Here is a 22,545-nt window from a genome sequence, read left to right as displayed (position 1 = left end):
GATGTTGAGCTTCAGACCATATTTTGCACTCTCCTCTTTCATTAAGCTCCACCTAATGCAAAATGTGGCTGGTTGAAGAGAAACTGTGTACTGCTCTTACTAATCCATTCTTTTTCAATAGAAGGGTCAGGGGAAAGGTTTGTTTATTTATTATTCTTACATTTCCAACACTTTAACAATAACACCATGCTGGCTCTCATTTCCCTCCCTGGGGCATGGGATGTCCCTTAGATTGCATAGGTGCTATAAGCATTTATCTGTAGTGGCTAGAGAAGGCAATTTGGGTGTGGCCATGCACTGGGTTTTGTGGGACTGAGAAAGAAAGTGCTATATTGGGTCTGTTTTCTCTGCAGCAATATGTGGAGCAGCCCTCAGTTCACAGTGCCATTGCTTAGAAAACCTCATTGAAGGTCAAACTGGAACAGAGACAAAGTTCAGAGAATAGATTTCAAAGCAGCAATGTACCATAGGTCTCCTGTTCCAAATTGGAGAGGCTGTAGCTCCAAAAATGCTGTAGATCTCAGGAAAGTGTTGGGTTGTTGCTAATGCTACAGGTGTGTTCAAGATTCTGTCTTGCACAGTCTGATTCTCAACCTCTTTTGTTCCAGCTATGTGTTGAATTCATCAAGGACACACTGAGTGTGGATCAGGCCTGTGAGGCCTTTCAGGTGAGTGGCATTTCTCCCTCCTCCTCACAATGCCTGTCAATCCTAGAGACCTAGATTAATTTACATGAAGGGGCGGAATACCTTTCCTAGGACATCCTGTTGTTAGTCAGCTGAACAGTTCAGATTCCCTTCAGATTAGGCTGGTTCTAAAGATACGCATCTCCAGTGATGAATATATAAAAGACATGGGATTGTTTGTGTGATTGTGGGCAGGCTGCAGAATGGTTAAACAACCAATCCATCTTCTCGGGGAGCTCTGAGAACTATAGCTCAGTGAGGGGAATAGGGGCCCCCTATCAAGTCTCAGCACCCTTAACAAACTACACTTCCTGGGATTCTTTGAGGGCTGGTTGTGACTGTTCAATGTGATATATTACTTTGAATGTATAGTGCAGATAGAGTTTCAGATTTGAGGTGGTAATGTTCAGATTTGAGGTGGTAATTGCTATTACAGCTTCAACCTTCATCTTCATTTATCTGCAGAAAAAATATCCAAGCATCAATTTCAGTTTGTGAGCTCTTTTTGCCCCTCTGTTATTAGAAATGGAGGAAAAAAACAGAGCCTAGTTGCCCTCTCTGGAACAGACTTCATCAGCATGAGAAGTGCATGTCTCAGAGTTAGAGCAAAAAAGCTGCCAATATTTTCTCAGCTTTATTGCAGATATTATGATTTTAGATTTTGTGGGTAAGAGACTAAAGTTTTGGAAAGAGGAACTGGCCAAGGAGGAGCAATGCTGGTGAGGGAGCACTAGAAATGTATCCTGATATAAAAATCCCTTTTCCAGCTTTGTATTGCCTCTGTGGTGCCCTCCCTCCTTTACCGTCTCCCTAGAGATTGTACTGCCCCTTTCAGGGCAATAGAGGAACCATACTCCCTTTGAACTTTACTCTCCCAGCTCCCACTCCACCATCTGAGTTCTCTTTACAGGATCTTAGCAAGGCCTCCTGTAGTGCTGCAGCCTTTGTTCTGGCGGCACCTGCCCCTTCCAGGCCAACACTGAGCCCTGCGGGCTGATTTCACGCCAGCTGACACACACAAGCCAAATCTAGCAGCTGAAGTTCAGGAGCAGCCGGTAAATGGGACTCTGGCATCTACCAGAAACCACTCTAAGCTGGTGACCAGGCATTATAAAATGGGGAGGGGAGGGGAGTCCTGTTGTGCCCGGTTTCCTTTGCAACAATGCCTACACGCTTCCTTTATTTTTGGTCGATTCTTTGTGTGCATCCTCTCCCCTGCCCCCACATATAGCATGTATGGGCCAGAAGGATGAGGAGCTGCAACAAAAGGGTCTGTGCTCACTTTGCCTCAGGGAGCAGCCAGCCTTCTGTGCTGTATCAGTTGCGCCCAAAGGGGAAGGAAACTACCATGCTGTAAAATCTCTGGCAAAGGCTGGGGCAGCATTCAGTTGCTAGATCCTTGACACAGTAGGCCAAATACTATCACCCCATTTATGTAATCAAACATTGAGAAAACATTGAGAGCCAGTGTGTTGTCATAGTCAGAGTCCTGGGCTAGGACCTGGGAGACCAGGGTTCAAATCCCCATTTGACCATGAAACTCACTGGGTGACCTTGGACTAATTGCTATCTCCCATGCTAACTTACCTCACGGGGTTGTTGGGAGGATAAAATGGGAAGGGGGAGAACTATGTATACTATTTTGCATTCCTTGGAGGAAAGGTGGGCTATAAATGCAATTAGCAGCAGCAGCGACAACAACAACAACATTGCTGTGGTACCTTGGATCCCAAACGCCCTGAAACTCAGATGTTTTGGCCCCCGAACGCCGCAAACCCAGAAGTGATTGTTCTGGTTTGCGAACGTTCTTTTGGAACCTGAACGTCCAACAGGGCTTCCACGGCTTATGACTGGCTGCAGGAGCTTCCTGCAGCCAATCAGAGGCCGTGATTTGGTTTTTGAACGTTTTGGAAGTCAAACGGACTTCTGGAACGGATTCCATTTGATTTCCAAGGTACGATTGTATTCTCTACTACAGTAATCTGATTTCATGAGGGTCTCAAATAGGCCTCACTTGATATAGTTTGCCACTGCTATAAGAATTTAATAAAGCAGATGTGGAAGCTCTGTGGCCCACCAGATGTTCTTGGACTCCCAGCCTCCATCAGCCCCAGCAGTGGTCCCTGGTATCCATTGGGACTACTAGGGCAGAAGGCAAGGAGGCCAACAGTAGGCAGAGGCAGGACCAGTCATGAAAGGTGGCACAAGCTAGTTGTGTCCCCGTCCTCATCCCTGCTAAGTACTACTAGGGGCAATACTAAGATTAAGGAGCAGGAAGCTGACAGTCAGTGGATTGGTTGTAAGTAAGAAGGCAGTCAGGTGGGGCTGAGAGATGGTGGGACCATTTGCTCTAATGGGCCAGCCTCTACTCAGCCCCAGCCAGCATAGCCAGTGGTCAGTGAAGATGGGATCTTCTGGAGGGTCACTATTTTCCCGAAAAGGTAAATTTTTGCAGTGATGCTCAGGATAACTGGAGATGCTCCACTGTTGAGTCTTGTTGGCTTCCATAGGTGCTTGCTGTCACAAACTGAGTCTCCCACCTTGCTTCTTGCTTGTATCATGATCACATAGCATCATAACATGTTCTGATCATAACTGTGATATGATAGCAGGCTACAGGCAAACTGTGACCAAAGGTGTGTCAAGGTAGCAACCTTGAATGCAGCAAATCCATATGTTCTAAATGCACCCACATCCTCATTCCATGCTTCTCCCTTGTCCGCTTGCACCACTCCACACTGCAGGTGGTGGTGGTTATAGGACCATTACAAGCTGTGCAGTGGCTGAATATATACCATTCAATGCAAGCACATTAAAAGCACATGGTTTACCTCAAAGAATATTGGGGCCTGTAGTTTGTTAAGGGTGCTGGGAACTGTAGCTCTGTGTGGTATAAACTGCCAAATATACATACATAATCATTTAATTGTATGCCACCTTTCCACAGCTGAAACTGTGCTTAAGCTGGCTTACAACATGAAAAAGTTCAAAACACAGCAAAAGTAGTCAGAAACAATAAATAAAACATCAAAAAGTACACAACCAAACTGAACAGTTTCCACATAAATTATAATAAAGATACAAAAAAAATATCACTAAGAGCAACAGTAACTCCCTAACAGGGGCACCAGCTGGTGGGAGGCGAGGGCCCTTGCCCTCCCCCCAATTTTCAAGGAGGGGGGTGAGCCCCCTCAATATCCTGTGGCAATGTGCATTCCTTTATTTAACATTTCTTTATTTTTATTTATTTAAGATATTTATACCTTGCCCTTCAATAAAATTACATGGGAATCTTGCAAAATTTCAGACACAAAAAAAGAAATTTAAAAATACCCTTAAAAATATGCCCCCCCCCCGTTTCCTAATGCATGCTTTGTGGTTGCTGTTTTCCCAAGGGCATTTGTGCAATTTGTGGAGCTAAAGTAGGCTAACCAACTGATGATTTCTGTAGCCCAGGGGCTATCACTATACTAATTAGGGGAAGGAAAGGGAATCCTGGACTTATTCCAGTACAGTGTATATACATACTCTCACCCCACTGAATAGATAACCAGTGCTCTGGTAGCACTATCTGTGCACCAATCACCTCTTGTGCAGGTGATGGTCAGAAATCGGCACTTATTTGGCCCCCACAGTGTATTCATACCCTCCAGCCTAGATAAAGCATGGTTAGACATTCTGATTTTCCCCTTGCCTGTAAAAAGGTAATCAAATCTTCCCTAAGCCGCAAACTCTGCATTGAGCAATGTGATGCAGTACATGCACTCTTTCTTCTGCTTATATCAGAAGCTACCCCTAAATTGTTAGATTAATAAGAGCACAATTTCTTCATCTTCTTTCCCCTGCCTGTGTATATTTTTTACCCCTATCTTCTGTAACCTCCTTCATCATGGCTGTAACCTCCTTCATCATGTGGTGGCCCCGCCCTCCCAATCTTATTGCATTGAACATGGAGGCCTGAAGAAGGAAATTACTCCTGCCCAGGCAACCCAAGACACCATGTTCAGTGGAGTGAGAGTAAAGGTAAAGGTAAAGGTACCCCTGCCCGTACAGTCCAGTCTTGATAGACTCTAGGGTTGTGCGCTCATCTCACTCTATAGGCCAGGAGCCAGCACTGTCCGCAGACACTTCCAGATCACGTGGCCAGCGTGACAAGCTGCATCTGGCGAGCCAGCGCAGCACACGGAACGCCGTTTACCTTCCCGCTAGTAAGCGGTCCCTATTTATCTACTTGCACTTAAGGGTGCTTTCGAACTGCTAGGTTGGCAGGCGCTGGGACCGAATAGTGGGAGCGCACCCCGCCGCGGGGATTCGAACTGCTGACCAAGCGATCGGCAAGTCCTAGACGCTGAGGTTTTACCCACAGCGCCACCCGCGTCCCGGAGTGAGAGTAGACCCCTACTGAATTGAGTCAGGAATTCCCTTTCCTCCCCCTAATTAGTATTGTGATTGAACCTGCCCTTGGGATCCAGAAGCCTTAGGCATGAAAGTCAAGAGTCAGAGTCGGCAGGACACACAGCACCATAGGTGGAATCAGCAGTCACAGTCCCATTCTGCCTCTGTGCACATGCAAAGATTTTTTTTGTGTGTGTGTGAATAGAGCTAATGGATAACTGTATTCTTAACTGAACTAGCAGAATGACACAGCACCAGCACCATATTAGTCCCCACTCCCCATTGCAGTGCACATCCATAAGAACTTAGGTCCAAATACTAATTGATCACTATCAACGTGTGTGGAGCCTCTTTCATGCTCATGTTTAGGTTAGCTTCATCCCCACCTTCAGGCAGAGTCGGTGGATGTGAGACTAAAACGAGGACTCCTGGCCTGGGGAGTGAAAGCAGTACTAGTTACAAACAGAGTTGTGGGTTCACAGATACTCCCTCCCTTTTCCTGTTTTGCTGCAAAAAGAGAACAGATAAAGGGTAAAGCCTCACCGTGCGCTGTTGATGAACTTTGTGTGGCCAGGTCCAACCCAGTTTACCAGAATGTCATCAGCATGATGACGTGTGCAAAACTCCCTCATATCTGTCTGTTAAGCTAGGTTTCTCCCACCTACGACAGGACGGATTCCCCTTAAGTTCTCTCCTCCCACCCCCATTACCAGTTAAAAATAATAATACTTAACTTTTGGTACTGTGGGAACATTTTATTTGTTTATGAAATGAAGTATCTGTTGCCTTTTGGTCCCCAGAAAGGACCCCTAAAGCAGCTTGCAATTATAATAATGTGCAACACAAATAGACTAAGTTAAGGTGGAGCTAGTTTAAATACAATCAAGTATTTAAATAATCCAGAGCCGATATAACACCTGGAAGATTTTTTCCAAAAAGTTTTTACATCTCACTAAACAACCATAAGAATGGGAGCCAAGTGAAGCTCGTGGGAAAGGTGTTCTGTGATATGGGTGCTGCACCCAAAAAGGTTCTTCTGCAACTGAATGTACCTTTGAGGGCACTTGGAGATGGAACAAGGCCTCAGATGATGAACATGGCGGGTGGACCAGTTTACGTGAGGGGACAAGGCAGTCCTTTGAGTATCATGGTCCCACAAAACCATTTAGGGCTTCATAGACCTAAATGTATCTTAACCATGTTGGGACTAGTTGCATCAGCACCTCTACTGCTTCTTTTTTTTCCTCTCCAAAGACAGTCTCCAGAGATGAAAACCATGAAGCAATTATTCAGGTCTGCAGCAAAGCTGTTGTCCAAACTCAGATGGTTCCGGCTGTTAAACAGGAAAAACATTTCTTGTTTTCACAGATGTGCCATCTGACAGAGTGCAGACATCCAAGGTTTAGTGGGCAAAAATATAAAATAATGTTAACTCACATGACAGAGCACTCCTTGCAGTTATCTCCCCAGACCTGCTTACTGAGCATTCATCTCAGTTTGCTTGCACAAAGAGTGGAGATAATTCAATGTTAGCTGCTTCTGATTTGTTTGCAGGGAGGTTATACATAACTGAGTCAAGTGATTGTTATCTTGCATTTTCTGCTGCATTGCCCTGTCACTTTCCATACCACAAGAAGTCTGGGTGTTTTTTTAATTTAAAAAAGTGTTTGCTAACTGCATAACCTAAATTTGTCAGTAAGTGACTGACTCTCACTCAAAAATAGTGACATTTTGGAAACAGCTTGATTTGCTCTAGTAGAGGATGTTGAAGTCTCCTGCTCCACAAATGTTGATGCCTTGGACAAGACATGCACTTTCAGTCTTTGGACAGAAATGTGTTTTAAAGTTGAAGTTCGTTGAGCCATTAAGTATCTGATAAGATTTGGAAATATAAAATTTCCATTCATTCAGACAAAAATCGGGAAAAGGAAAAAATCAGGAGGGGAAAATGCATCCTGGGCAGCGGGTAGAGGAATGACTCTTTTGCTTCTTAACAATTGAGGTGTTGGTGTGACTGGGATGCCTACCTCCAGCTTCTTCATTGATAGTTTTTAAGGAAGCATTCTAGCATCTCTCACTTCTTTCTTCCGCAAGAGTTCTTCAAGTGGACATACACAGAGAGACTGATTCTGCTAAACACAGAAAACTGCTTGCTTTCTGAAAGCAGGCTGGTTGACTCCTGATTTGTCACAGGATTTGCTCTGTTCTCCCTCATGCCTTTAGCTCAGGGGTGCCTGCCACCTTTGACCCTCCAGATGTTGTTGGACCACAACTCCCATCACCCCCTGACCATTAGCCATGCTGGCTGTGGCTGATGGGAACTGGAGTCCAATAATATATGGAGGGCCACAGACTCCTCATCAGTGAAATCACAGGAGGACCCATAACTCTTGTTCACACCACTCTTCCCATAAAAGGTAAAGGTAAAGGTACCCCTGCCCGTACAGGCCAGTCTTGACAGACTCTGGGGTTGTGCGCCCATCTCACTTAAGAGGCCAGGGGCCAGCGCTGTCCGGAGACACTTCCGGGTCACGTGGCCAGCGTGACATCGCTGCTCTGGCCAGAGCCAGAGCCAGAGCCAGAGCTGCACACGGAAACGCCGTTTACCTTCCCGCTGGTAAGCGGTCCCTATTTATCTACTTGCACCCGGAGGTGCTTTCGAACTGCTAGGTTGGCAGGCGCTGGGACCGAGCAGCGGGAGCGCACCCCGCCGCAGGGATTCGAACCGCCGACCTTTCGATCGGCAAGCCCTAGGCGCTGAGGCTTTAACCCACAGCGCCACCTGCGTCCCGACTCTTCCCATACAAGCTGTCAAATATAAGGCTATGGTGAGAAATGAACCATATCCAACTGGAGTGGAGGCAGACAGATAATCTCCCCACCTCATGTCTCTCTCTCAGCTGAATTACATCTGTGGTATTCACAGAATGCATTTCATTGACCTGACACCCAAAGCTTAATGAGCCCTAGGCAAAACCCTTAGACATGTAATGGCTACAGAATGAGGAGAGACACAGTTAATTTCACCAGAGACAGCTGGACAATACATTTGCACCCCATTGTGTCAGCTTTCAAGATATAGCTCATCCACTTGGTCTCCATCCTGTTCTATGTATGTAACTGGCTTCTTCCAGTTGAGTTGCATTTCAATTTTCTTTTTAGAAGAACCATGCATTTCTACCAATATAGGAATCCCTAAGGCTGGAATGCTGCCAAATTGGGTAGAGGGTACAAACCTGGGCTAGTTGAGCTCTAAGAAGGGCATGGCCTATGCCAGGCATGGCCAAACTTGGCCCTCCAGCTGTTTTGGAACTACAGCTTCCACCATCCCTAGCTAACAGGACCAATGGTCAGGGAAGATGGGAATTGTAGTCCCAAAACAGTTGGAGGGCCAAGTTTGGCCATGCCTGCCTATGCCCCTTTGTGGGGAAAGCATTCCATATCTGTGAAGTGTTGCTTCTGGCAGTTCCCATGTGATACAGGGATCAGTTCCTGTAGGAGACATGAGATTTGGTGGTGTCATATGTGGTGGGCTAGCCATACCCATGTGTCAGAATTCCCCCTTTTTAGGAGGCTGGGTTGACTGGAACTCATAGTTTATACTGCATTCTCTCTTTTACTCTGTCTGATAATAATAGAAAAACAATGTTGCTACTCTGGTCACATGTGGTTTGACGGCTGTTTACAGTGGTCAGCTGGTGCCGTTAATTGGAATCGTTAGTTTCCAGCTGCATGCTTGGCCATGTGGTGGGGCTGGTGTATCCTGAAAGCAACCAGCAAGATAATGTGGTTTGCCACAAACACATTGTTTTCACACAGTAGAAATTGTTTATTTCTTGCTTAACTGCACAACTTACTCCTCTTAGCTCCCACCTGTAATTTGTGCTCACTGAGCCTGGGATGTGTCTGACACAATATTCGCTAGTTCTATCCCCATGGGAATCAGCAGAGTAAGCAGACATCATCACTTTCTATGGGGACTGATCATTTTCCTTGTAGCGTTGAATCCACAGATGCTTCTATTGCTCTGCAGGAGATTGTGTTGATATCATTTGGATTTTCAGATAGTGATACAAAGGGAACATTCCACAGATGCATTTCTGGTTTTACTGAGGTGATACCTGCAAGTTCTGTCTTTAGAGATGGCCATGCTTGACCTTTCAATAATATGAAAGTTCATGTAGAAAGTAAAAAAACACACAACACACACACAAAAGTGACCCTGTTGCAGACAACGTTAATTCAGAACTTGGCCTATGTTTTAAACCATGTATACAGTGTGACACTTCTATATTGATAACATCACAAAATGTGTTTAACTAGAAATTATTTTCAATTTCCTCAGTACCATCACATATCTTTATTGTCATTTGCAGTGCAGTCCTTCACATGCTTCATTATAAGTAAGCCCCATTGTGAAATAAACTAGGTGAAATGCCATTCACACACTTAGCATGACTGGCTTTTTAAAGGGAAACTACAGGCCCAGGGAGCCCAATCTGTATTGAGACCCTGGGGAGGGGACTTTAGCCTTTAGGTCTTGATTGAGATCACAGTACAAGGCAAGAGCTTAATGTCATCTATTCCCCATTCCTGGGTCTTGCACTCCTGCAATTTACTTTTAGAAAGGCATTGATACAGTTACAAATTACATGATAGCCACTTCTAGTTTGGCCCCAAGTTCAGTGGGGCTTACTCCCAAGTAGTGGGCATAGGATTGCAACCTAAAATGTTATGTTTAAAAATATTTTTCAAGCAAAGCTTTGCATTTTTTTATAGAAGACGTGTAAATATTTTAAGAGATGACAATTCAGTTAGCATAAACTTCTCTTTCATTGTTTACATTTTTAAAAGAGAATTAAGGCATTGAAAACCATTAATATACTAATTTTAGCCTGCCCTCAAGAGGTGCTGATTAGATCTATATATATTTTGAAGTATAGACTTCTTTTTAAACTGCCCAGTAATTTTGTTACGTTCCAAATTAATTTTATGATACAATGCATTTTTAGAAATGAGAAAGATTCCATTGAAAAATGTAGTAGTGCAAAAAATTCTACTGTACATCCGCAGTATAAACCCACTGAACACCAAATCACAAACACATTTGGTCATTTTGAACTCTGTTACTTAAACTACGTTATAAGACAGCTTGTGGTTGGGTTCAAAATCAGGTTTTGTGTTTGTAGCGAGTAATTCAGACTGGTACAATGAAGGTAGGAATCCTATGAAGGTAGGAATCCTAATACATCCCCATCATTATACAGAATGGGCATATGAAACAGCTCTCGGCCCCATCTCTTTGATTTCCAGAGAAACCTTGCTATTCTAGAACACAGACTTGCATTTGGTCCCAGGAAAGGATGTACTGATTGCAGAGACTTTCCCAAGTTTACCCAAATGTACCCTCCAACAATTCTCCGATGAAAATAGGGACATCCCATTCCATAATGATAATTTTACTATTTATACCCCACACATCTTACTGGGTTGCCCCAGCCACTCTGGGCAGCTTCCAACATATATAAAAATAATAATAAAACATTAAACATTAAAAAAACTTCCCTATACAGGATTGCCTTCAGGCAGCTTGGGGCTCAAATAACTCCATACCCTCCAACATTTCTTCCAGTGTAAATAAGGACATCCTACCATGCCCTCCAACATTTCTCCAATGAAAATAGGGACGTCCTAAGGAAAAGTGGGACATTCCATGATCAAATCAGAAACTGGGATGGCTTCTCTAAATCAGGGACATCCCTGGAAAATAGGGACACTTAGAGGGTCTGCCATAAGTATCTCCATTGTGGGAGAGGGGAAGACTTTTGATGGTGTTTCTTCCAGGTTCAAATACTTAGAATGAAATGAAAAGCAAACTGCAGCCAGCTCTGTCACTCCCAACCCACGATCTTTTTCTGCTTCACCTCTACCTAAAGCCCCAACATTCTTTCATGGATGGGCATCTGGTTGGTCTGTGTGAGAACAGTGGTAGATTAGATGGACCTTTGGCCTTATCCAGCAGAACTCTTCTTACGTTCTCTCAGCTTTGTCTCTTTAAAGTAAACACAGCCTTTTTATCAATTTTTCTTCTCACTCTCTTAATGGCAGGCAGCTGTAGCATATGGGCAGATGGATTTGCAGATGCATTGCCTGGCTTTCATCGAGAGTTGTACTCAGGTAAGCACAGGACAAGCGCAGAGGTTTCCCCATGAAATATGGAGGTCCTATTCTAATCAGACCTCTTCCCTATAGGACCATGTTTGTTGTTTGTGCATTTGATATATTTATATCCCACCTTGCTTCCATTACCGTGGCGTATATAGGGTGTCCAGAGTTGCTGTGTCATGTGCTTTCAGACCATACTGGCTCAGTATCATGATTTGGTTATGCAGGGAACAGGGTGCCACCGGCAGAAATGACCTGTCCTCCAGATTACATCATCTCTCAGTCCCTCGGTGCAATTGGGAGGGATGGTGGTCTTTGTGCTTCATCATGGTAGGAAGAGGGCTCTAATGCAGTTTATGTCACCTAGCAGACCTAACTATTTCAACCCTAAACTCTCTATGGACATACCATGGGTACCTTACTCCTTAGCTGTGGCCACCATTTTTTAATGACAGAGGAGTTCTCTCCACTCCACAGATGAGCTGCATATTTTCCCCCAGGATGTGGTGCTAACACGTGGCTTCTTGGAATTGTCGGAACTGGCAATGCAAACTATCTTGCGCAGTGACTGTTTGGCCATCGATGAGGTGAAGCTGATTCGTGCTGTTCGGGAATGGGCTCACGTTGGATCCGTAAGTGCTCATTACGTGGTGAGAAAAGGGAACAAAGGGAGCAGGGATTGAGGATCCCACTCACGGGATTCTCTTGGAAGATATATAGAGCTGAAAAAGTCATGTAGGGGAGGAATGATTGTGGATTCTTCCTGGTGATAGCAGGTTGCTGTGGAAGTGGGGAGTGCATAATTTTGCCCCACAAGTTGGAGAGGCAGCAACAGATGTGAGAGTGCTGATGCTCCATATAAATACAGGCTTGTACAGTTGGTGGGTGGGGCTGGTTGTCTCTGCTGTAGTTCTGTATTTCAGTCAGCTAGTAGTTATTATTGTCTCCATATGTTAGTTGTTTTAGTTTATACTGATGTTTAATAGGATCTAATTGTTCTGTGTCGTAATTTTTGGTGATATTTTTATAATGTTGGGAACCACTCAGACAGTTCTTGGAGGAATGAAACAGTATATAAATTACCTAAATAATAATAATAACTGCAACCCATTGGCCAAAGGCAGCAACTTACACCTTTCTTGAATATATAAAACGTTTTCCACAGAATTATGTAGTTGGAAAATAAATGTACAACCAGCAAACCACTTCACATTAATAGCAGATGTTAATCTACAGTTATTTGCAGGTTTTCCATAGCATTGGTGTTAGGGCTCTAACTCTCTCACACCCACCCACACTGAGTCCACCTCCCTCATTTAACTACCACCAGGCCTGGCTCCAAGATAAAAGAATCTTGGTTTTCAGACCAGCCAATCAGGCACCGCAGCTGCAATGTTCTAAACCTAATGAGCTAGTCCAGTGCTCTCCTTCAGTAAATTTGCTTAGAGCCAACCACCTACCAACCAACAGAATCTAGGCCACAGTGTGTTCCAAGCAGATAAGAAAGGGTTGTAGGATAGAGCAACTGCTTTGCATGCAGATGGTCCAAAATTCAGTCCCTGAGAACTTGAGGCAAGGTTGGGAGATACTCCTGTCTGAAATACTAGAAAGCCCTAGCAAGTCCATGTGGTAGACACTACCGAGCTAGACACTACTGACTCAGCATAAGGTACCATATTTTTCGCTCTATAAGACGCACCTTTTCCCCTTCAAAAATTAAGGGGAAATGTATGTGTGTCTTATGGAGTGAATGCAGGCTCCTTGGCTTCAGGGATAGCAATGCGAAGCCTCCAAAGCGCAGAGGGAGAGCTCCCCCCGCGCTCTAGAGGCTTCGCGTTGCTTTTGCTGAAGCTGCCTGAAGCCCCCGGAGCACAGCGGGAACTCCTGCTGCGCTCCGGGGGCTTCAGGCAGCTATCCGCATGCCTTTGGAGCGCAGCAGGAGTTCCCGCTGTGCTCTGGGGGCTTGCGGATAGCCGCCTGAAGCCTGGAGAGCAAGAGGGGTCAGTGCACACCGATTCCTCTTGCTCTCCAGGCTTCACTTCACTGGAGAGGCGCTGCACAGTTTTCCCTCTCTGCGCAGTGTCCCTTCAATGAAGCAGGAGGAGAAATGGAAGGGGCTCCGTTTCTTCTGCTGCTTCGCTGAAGGGGTGCTGAGCAGAGAGAGGGAGAATTTTTTTTCCCTGTTCTCCCCCTCCTATGGTCCGGTGCGTCCTATAGAGCGAAAAATATGGTAGCTTCCAATGTTCCTATGATGCACTTGCCCCAGTGAAATGACAGCCATCAAATTTCCCTATGTTCTTACCAAAAGCTGCCTTCAAAGCAAGTAGCTCCAGCTTAGCTAAGAAAGAGAGATGAGACACATCCAGGGAACATGGGGATTTTCCCACTGGTGCCCCCATCACATGAGTTTTCCCTATTTCTACCCAGCTGCAAGAGCACGGAGCAGGGTCCACTAGATCCCAGGAATTCTGAGGTGCCTTTCTCTGATACTTCACATCTCCCATTGTTTGGTGACCCACTCCCTGGAACTGAAAATTATTTCCTTCCCTTTCCCCAGAGTTTCTGCTGCATCACAGCAGTTCAGAACTAGGACAGCTTGTGGCATGATTGCTTATACAGGTCTGTCAGCAGCCCCTCTCCCCTGGCCTGTGCTGATCCTGAACTCCCTTCTTGCAGGCTGTTCTAGACAGGACTGTGCATGATGTGGCAGCGGCAGTGGTGCCAGGGCTCCGTCTGGATCTGCTGTCACCAAGTGAGCTGACCACGCTGGAGGAAGAGAACAAGAAGGACCAAATGATTCCAGTGAGAGAGGCTACCCACCACAGTAATAGCTTTTTGCACCAGCTTGCATGGATCACATGTCTCTTCCTGTCTTTAGAGCGCTTGCTCCTTCTTTTCATATTTAATTAGCTAAAATTAATGGCAGAGAAGAAGCGCCTTTCCTGTGGTTTGCAGAAGTACATAAGACTTTTAGGGGAGTGGGGAACCTTGAGGGAGGTGGGACCAAAAATAGCTCTGTGACGACTGAGAATGCTCAGTGGCCGGACCACAGAATACTGACTAACTCACTGGGGAAGTTGTGGAAGGGATGAGGATAAAGGAATAGAATGGAATATCCTGGAAATAAGCATCACTGGCTCAGTGGAACCCTGGACAAGAGCACATGTAGAGTTCTGAGACCAAGAGAGTTTGTTGGTTTACTAGGTGATGGCTTTAAGGCCTCTGATGGAAGAAAAGTGGCCGTCTCTACTTGTTCCATCTGCTTCCCACTGTATCCTCCTCAATTCTCCTGTGCCATCCCTGCTTAGACACCATCCTGCTGCATTACCCACCTGGGTATGGTTCCCACTTATCTTCACTCCTGTCCAGCACTGGCCTGAATATAATGGATTTGTTTCTACCCTTGCCTAGGTGGAAAGCCTGGCTCAGGCCTGGAAGATGCATGCACTACGGAAGGGGTGTGGAATGAGATCCTCCTTGTGCCAGCGCCGGCGTGGAACACTGTCACGGGAACATCAACGCCCCCTTGACCCACAGCACAAGTGACATGGTGACGCCTGAATAAGAAGGGGGTAATACCTCCATGCCCAGGCCATCCAACTTTGGTCATGTTGGCACTGGGAACTTGCAGCTCCTGCTTTGAATGCCTTGGGGGCACCCTGAGCCTTACAGTCAATTGGCAGAGAGAGGTAGGGGAGAGTTCCATTGTGTGAGGGGGAAAGGCCTGGTTTCCATCAGAGGTAGACAGGTTCCATCCAGGCTAGGGTTGTACAGTGGTACCTCGGGTTACAGACACTTCAGGTTACAGACCCCACTAACCTGGAAATAGTACCTCGGGTTAAGAACTTTGCTTCAGGATGAGAACAGAAATCACGTGGCGGCAGCGCAGTGGCAGTGGGAGGCCCCATTAGCTAAAGTGGTACCTCAGGTTAAGAACAGTTTCAGGTTAAGAACAGACCTCCAGAACGAATTGTTCTTAACCAGAGGTACCACTGTATCTAATATTTGGTTTTTTTATTCTTTTGTTTCTTCCAATCCCAACCTGCTCTTAGTGTAGTGATGAGTGTGTCAGACTGAGACTGAGCAGGGAGAGAGAGAGACCCAGGTTCAAATCTCCACTTACCCTTGAAGTCACACTTTCTTAGCCTGATCTTTCTCACACGGCACCAGGCGTGCTTCCCTGGGGAAAGCACTCCTCCACAAGCAGAGAGCCACCACTGAAAAGTCCCCATTATCATGTTGCCATCCCCTGCACTTCCCTCAAAGGTGGCACATAGAGAAGGGCCTCAGATAATGAACACAGTGTCCAGATAGGTTCATGTGGGCAGAGGCAGTCCTTGAAGTGCTGGGGTCCTGAGCAGCATAAGGCTTTATAGATCAAAACCAGCACTTTGAATTGAGACCCCAAACTAGCTGGTAGCCAGGGCAGTTGTGCCAAGATTGTTGTTATATGCTCAGACTATCTTGCCCCAGCTAGCAATCTGGCCGCCTTATTCTTCACCATGGCTCGCCTACCACAAGGGACAAAGGGTAGGAGAGATGTGTTTACTTGGACTGGTCATGGAAAGGTGCTCCTACACTGAAGTGAATGTTTTCATTGTAGACAATAGGGTGTGTCATAGGAAATCCTGAGCACTATCGTATAATCAGCTACCATAAACAGTGCTTTCTTAATACTTTGATGCACTTTCTGTTAAGCAACCAGCTTATCACTTGAAAACTGCCACTCCAACCGACCTTCTAAATTGCACCCGTTACTAAAAGTTATAATTGCATCTACTCAGAGTAGTGCTTATACATGCTTGTCAGTTTGTGTCAAAGCTCGGGAGCTAAGGTCTCCTTGACACTTATCTCACTTATCTCAGAAACATTGCTTAGTATAATATACTCATCTATATGAGTCACTTTTCTGCTAGGAGATTGCAAAAGTAACAAGGGCAAGGTTCAAAAGCTGGTCAAATTGTGGGAGATGATTCTGTAATGACCCAAGCCCTCATAGAAACTGGCTGTTCTGTGGGCAGGATCATCCCTTTGCACTTACACAAATAATGTTGTCTTTTCTTTTAAATGGAAATAGTACCTCATCTTAGAATAATAAGAACAGCAAGCATTATAAATAAAACTCATTCCCCTTTAACGTAATCCAAACAACTTCTTATGATCTTTAGCATTTTCCAAATAGTCCTTAGTATAAGTATTATGAAGGAAACAAACAAACCAAAGAACACATTTGGATACTGATAGCAGCAAGGTTGCTCATCATCCAAACTTGGATGTATTTGCATGGTTTAACAGTGGAGTTAGTTAAAGGTAAAGGAACTCTGGACGGTTAAGTCCAGTCAAAGGCAACTATGGGGTGCATTACGATGATAATGATAATGATAAATTACTAATTTCCCAGTCTTCAGCCTAAGGTCCCAGAGCACGTTACAACAATAAAACAACAGAAATAAGGTGGGTCCTAAACATATACACCTAAGTGTCAAAAACCAGGGTGAATAGGTATGTATAGAGATGGGCTATAGCTGAAAAAAATCACTAATAGTAATAGTAATAATAATAATAATAATACAAAAGGGCTGCCTTCAGAAGTTGTGTAGTTCTTTATCTACTTGCCACCTGATGGGAGGGCATTCCACAGGGAGGATGCCACTGCCAAGAAGGCCCTTGCCTGGTTCCCTGTAACATCACTTCTCGTCTTGAGGGAACTGCCAGAAGACCCTTGGGGGACAACCTCAGTGTCTGAGCTGAATGATGGGGTGGAGACGTTCCTTCAGGTATACTGAGCTGAGGCCATTTAGGGCTTTAAAGATCAGCACCAACACATTGAATTGTGCTCAGAAGCATACTGGGAGCCAGTGAAGATCCTTTAGGACCAGAGTTATATGGTCCCGGCAGCCACACCCAGTCATCAGTCCAGCTGCTGCATTCTGGATTAGTTGCAGTTTCCGAGTCACCTTCAAAGAGAGCGCACTGCAGTAATCCAAGCGGGAGATAACCAGAGCATGTACCACTCTGGCGAGACAGTATGTTTAAAGTGTTGAACAGCAAGGAAACACCAGGTGTGTTTTTTATACTACATGGTAGCAATTTATTTCGTACACCAATGAAACAGGACTTAAAGAACAACATTGCAAATACAGATGCCATAACTGTCTCTGTCTCCTTTAGTATGAAACAACTTTCTTTGGGGGGGATGATGATGGGACTGTCGCTCAGATGTTGTACTTGATATATCATATTTTGCTGTAATAAATTACAGAAAGCTTTTATAAATGCTATGTACCTCCACTGGTGGGAGGGAGAAATAGGCTCAATTTCATTGTCATTATTTTATATATCTCCTCAAAATCTTTTTAGAAAACAACACATTCAGAGTAAATAAAATATCAGTTGGACAGGAGCAGTTGAAGTTTGCTATATCCAATATACAACTTACTCTCTATGCAACACAAATCAAAGGTTAGCTCCCTGAGCCATGGGGAATTCCCTCACCTCCAATGGCCTCTTTCATGCAGCATATTCAGCCAATAGATGCTCCCAGCACTTCATTCTAAATTCCAGGGACATTTTTCCCCCAATAGTCCCAACATTCTAGGAGTGGAATACATGGAAATGAACCCATCAATCTGTATCCTCAGTGACTGACTTATGCAGAAGTAGTAACAGCTTCATTTTTAAAAGCCAAGAAGCAGAGGATCTAACTGCAAGGGCCAGTTTTCCCCCCTAACAACACAGGCTCTAGTGAACAGCTCAGTCTTCATGTGGATGCTAGGGGTTCAGATTAACTTCTTAGGTCAAGGTGTGGTGGATACTGTCATTGTGTAACCAGAGCTCACCATGAATGGGATTTGACTGTACTGTAGCCTTTGGCACAGTTGGCTGGCCACTCCTTTCAAGAAGAGGCCTGCTAGCCAGCTGCTTCAGGTCAGACACAGGTAGGTCCTGTCTGGCACTGTTTGTTTGAGTACCTGGTTGCTAGGCAGGCAAATGGCCCAGGAAGTCCAGAGAAAACCTGCTTTTCACTGTATTGGAATGTGCTGAGTCACTTGTGTAGTTATCAGCCATTTAATTTATATTTTTCGTTAGCCACACTCCTAGGTATTTTACCTTTTTTGCTTCTTTAATTCCCGATTGAAATTCTAACTGCCTCCTTAGAACTTCTCCCATGTTCTTAACCATCATTTTAGTTTTAGTTTTGTTTAACTTAAAGCCCGCTACTTTCCCAAATTCCTCTAGAAGCACCAGGACTTTGTCAATACTTGGTTTTGGGTCCTCCACTGCTATTACCAAGTCATCAGCGTATGCTTTTAGTTTGAATTCTTTTGCCCCAAGAATAGGATAAAACTCTCCTGGTCAGGTAGAATGGCAGCAATTAAGATGTGCATACTGCCGAAACTAATGTCCAAAATGTCCCGGTGATTAGAGGAAGTGTAATATTCAAAAACTAGCAGAAAATTCTCTCTAAATTCATATGGCAAGGCAATAGACTGAGAATTAGATTTAAATTGTTAATGGATAGAAAAGACAGAGGAGGATTCTCGGTCCCAAATTTGAGATTGTATTATGAAGCCTCGTGCCTTTGCTGGCTTAGAGAATGGATTACCTTAAAAAATACAGATCTGCTAGACTTAGAAGGCTTCGATTTAAGATTTGATTGGCATGCTTTGTCAGAATAAGGAGAAGGTGCATAAAGGCTTCTCAAACCACATTATCAGAGGAACACTGTTAGAAGCATGGGAAAAGAATAGGAACCTTTTCGGGAAAAAATACCCCCTGGTGGCTTTCGCCGATTGATATCTTAACTATTAAAAAAATAAACATGGAAGGTGAGAGATTGACCTATGAAGATCTCCTGGTAAGATCGGAAAGAGGATGGAAAATTAGACCATACGAAGAGTTAAAAAGCAAATTAACAGGTTGGTTGCAGTATCATCATATTAACGCCTTATGGAAGGAAGATAAAAAGATTGGAATGAATGAGAAAAAATCTAAGTTCCAGGTAGAGATAATAGAAAGCAAAACAAAACTGCTATCTAAAATGTATAATCAGCTATTAGATTGGGACACCAAGGATGAAGAGTTCAAGGAGGTTATGGTAAAATGGGCAATAGACATTGGATATAATTTGGATTTTGACAAATGGACGAGGTTGTGGACTAAAGGAATGAAATTTACAGCCTGCACTACCCTTAGAGAAAATATGGAAAAGATGATGTACCGTTGGTACATCACCCCTGTGAAATTGCAAAAAAATGTATAAGACTGGTGATAAAAGGTGTTGGAAGTGTAAATCCAAAGAAGGAAGTTTCTACCACTTGTGGTGGAAATGTGAAGTTAAAAAAAATTGGGAATCCATATACAACGAACTGAAAAAAAATACTTAAATACACTTTCGTTAAAAAGCCCGAAGCCTTCCTTCTGGGAATGATCGGAGATGAGATTAAGAAAGAAGATCATATAATGTTTCAATACGCAACTGTAGCTGCCAGGATTCTGTTAGCACAAAATTGGAAAACCCCAAATATCCCGACCGTTAAAGATTAAAATTAAATTATTTGAATATATGGATTTGGCAAAAATGACACAGAATATCAGACAGCAAAAAGGTACAAAGTTTATTGACGATTGGACCAAATTCATAACATACATGGAAACAAACTCAAGAGACATAAAAATCACAGTAGGTTTAATATAACCCTTGCGATGTGTAGACGATATAAAATGAAAAACTGCAGAATGGATGTAATATTTACATAACCCAAAACCGAGATGGAGGGAAGTCAACCGTTATTTGTTGTTAATTAATGCTTGTCTTCTGGTTTGTTCATGTTTTTTGTGTTGGTTGATGTTTTCTTTTTTCTTTGGTGTGTGCTGTTTATTTTTTGTTGTTGTTGTTGTTTGGTTATAGAAAATGAATAAAAAGAAGTTAAAAAAAAAAAGGAATGTGCTGAGTCACCTAAGTCCAGGAGTTGCTTTTATTTGCTTCTCAGTTGTGGGAAAAGAACAGCTACCCCAGACAAAGATGTGAGCCCTTTGGGGGAATTGTACAAGACAAGTGCACTGGAAATAAAGTTGTGAGTTCGACCATTTTGAACACTGAAGTAAAACTAAGAGCTAGATTTAATGAGATGGTGGGAGATTCACAATTGGATCTCCCATGATTTTCAAAACTGATAAATGCAGCTGGTGGGGGGTGAGATTCAGATCAGGAGGTGCACTGAAGAAGGGAATTACTCTCCCATCTCCATCTGGTTTCCTGGTTAAAATTCCCCTCCTGCCCCTACACAGTTGCTGTTGCCAATTCATGGATTAAAACATATGGTGTCCTCCTTCGTCCTGTAACAAAAAGATGAAGTCACAGGAACCCAGTTTAAAGCGAAATTAATATAAACATAAACATAAGATACAAGCCAAAGCCATTATGCGAACAACAATATAATTCTCTGAACAAATTGGTATGTGTAGACAGTGAAACAAATCTCCAAAATAATATTTACATTCATATCACTTTACACTGAGTTCTTGTGACTTGGTTACTTTCAGCTGGGGACTCCCTCCTCTGCTTGGCTTTTGTCTCCTTCCTCCTGTGTCACAGGCCCAATTTTCTTCTCTCCCATGGTTGCATTTGCCGTTTTTCTAAATCTGTTGGGAAGTCAGTAACAGCTCTCCCTTCTTCTTGTCTAGTCACTGCTTAAGAAGCTGAGATGTGTTCTCTGGTCGTGTGGGACGATAAGGTTTTCAAATAAACCTGCGTTTTCAACCACATACCTGTTTTTTCAAAGCCCATGAGTGAGGACTGGTATAATTATTATTTTAAATCAGGTTACGAAAAGTTTATACCTTAGGTATAACAACACAAACATCATCTACTGCAAAACATAGCAAATTACATACATACCATACAGCCATATTCAAAACATCCTTCTAGCATTAGACAGCATTTGCTCCAGCAAAATATTCTCTATCTTTAACTGTCTAATAGGTGTTGTGCAGCCTGAACCTAGGAATGTAAACGTCACTGAATTCATTAGAACTTACCCCAGAGCCTTGGTGTGAAACTACGCAAGGTTTTCCTGATGTTTCTGTTTCTCATGAAAAGCACCTTTGGAGTCCCAAATTAGAATGAAGGGGGGCCTTTTTTAAACCATTTCCCTCTTTTATCCCTTTCCTTGAGCTAAACCGGTCATCCCCTCCTGGTGCTATTTGCCCTGCTGAGAAAAACCGACCCCAATCTCCTTCATCTCATGTAGTTCAGTCCAAAGGCAGCAGACTTGTGTAAACTGTTTTGCATACATGCCTACAAATCTGTTATTTAATCTGCTCTTTTTAGTATACAATAAATGTGTTTTTTTTAAAGAAGAAGAATAATATGTCTATTAAAAATAAGGACTGTCAAATCATTTTAAATAAGGGTGCACAGTCCTTGGAATGGTCTCCACCCTCCTCATATTGGGCAACATCAAAACTGGCCATGCCCTGACTCACAGCTATTCCCTGTCAGGTAGATTTTCTCCACAAAACCTATGGAGACTTGACAGAAATTTGTTCCAGATGCTGCACCTTTATCTTAAGGCCCAGGGCTGGCTGGGTTGGCCCTGCTGTTGTTTGGGCCTCACAGAAACCAGGAGGTGCCAGAAACTGGATGAGGAGAATGTGTCTTGTATAAATGTTACTGTCTTTATCTGGAGAATAAGGTCATCGTGCTCACAAAGCTATTCTTTTAATAGTATTGACTGTTGAGCTCATGTGGTCTAAATAACAGAAATGTGTAGCAGGGTTTTGCCTATGCCAGCCGTTTGTGTGTCTACATGGCTAGGGGAGACTGAGGGAACAGTGGAACCAGCCCATTGTATGCAAAACTGTCATCGTCTCAGCATTTTTGGGATGATGGTGCCTGTACTTTCCAGGGAGATTTCCTGGACAACCAGTCATACGCCTGGCTGTAGCGGCTGCTGTGTAGACATACCCACAATACAAAGCAGGTACAGTGTTATCTTCTACTGGATCGTCTTACATTGGAGTATGTAAGCCTCTTTCTCACACAGAACTCTTAGTCAGGCAGACTGGGAATGCAATTCTTTCTGGGAATGCTTTGTCTAATGAAGCTATTTCAGCGATTGCCAACATGGCCACTCCCTCTGACACCTAACTACTTATAATACAAGGAGTTGTTTACCTACCACACCTTTTTGAAAGTTGAACGGAGATATTTTGGGATCGTTACAATTGTATTTAACTCTTATGAGCCAGCACAATTTGCATTTGAAGTGCTAAAATCTTTGAAAACAGGCTGCTA

At 43.8% G+C, this 22,545-nt stretch overlaps 1 protein-coding gene across 4 annotated transcripts in view; it reads left to right on the top strand.

The window, feature by feature from the left end:
- The window catches only part of BTBD19 (BTB domain containing 19), a 62,964-nt gene extending 40,785 nt beyond the window's left edge, over positions 1 to 22,179 (top strand). The window contains exons 4-10 of one of the 4 annotated variants that reach the window (XR_013839876.1): positions 609 to 668; positions 11,190 to 11,258; positions 11,747 to 11,878; positions 13,923 to 14,048; positions 14,658 to 14,935; positions 20,934 to 21,038; positions 22,157 to 22,179. Coding sequence is in view for 1 of the 4 variants with exons in the window: in XM_079980524.1 (XP_079836650.1) it covers positions 609 to 668; positions 11,190 to 11,258; positions 11,747 to 11,878; positions 13,923 to 14,048; positions 14,658 to 14,792 (522 nt within the window). In the remaining 3 variants the exon portion in view is untranslated. Of the gene's footprint in view, positions 1 to 608; positions 669 to 11,189; positions 11,259 to 11,746; positions 11,879 to 13,922; positions 14,049 to 14,657; positions 17,523 to 20,933; positions 21,209 to 21,231; positions 21,308 to 22,156 lie in introns of those variants that run through there. The other 3 variants (XR_013839877.1, XR_013839878.1, XM_079980524.1) reach the window with 3 other exon arrangements.
- Positions 22,180 to 22,545: the final 366 nt, after the last annotated feature.

Source organism: Podarcis cretensis (genome assembly GCF_951804945.1).
Source record: "Podarcis cretensis genome assembly, chromosome: 6".
NCBI lineage: Eukaryota > Metazoa > Chordata > Lepidosauria > Squamata > Lacertidae > Podarcis > Podarcis cretensis.
Note: the sequence above shows the minus strand (reverse complement) of the source record. Positions and strands in the feature narration are given on the sequence as shown.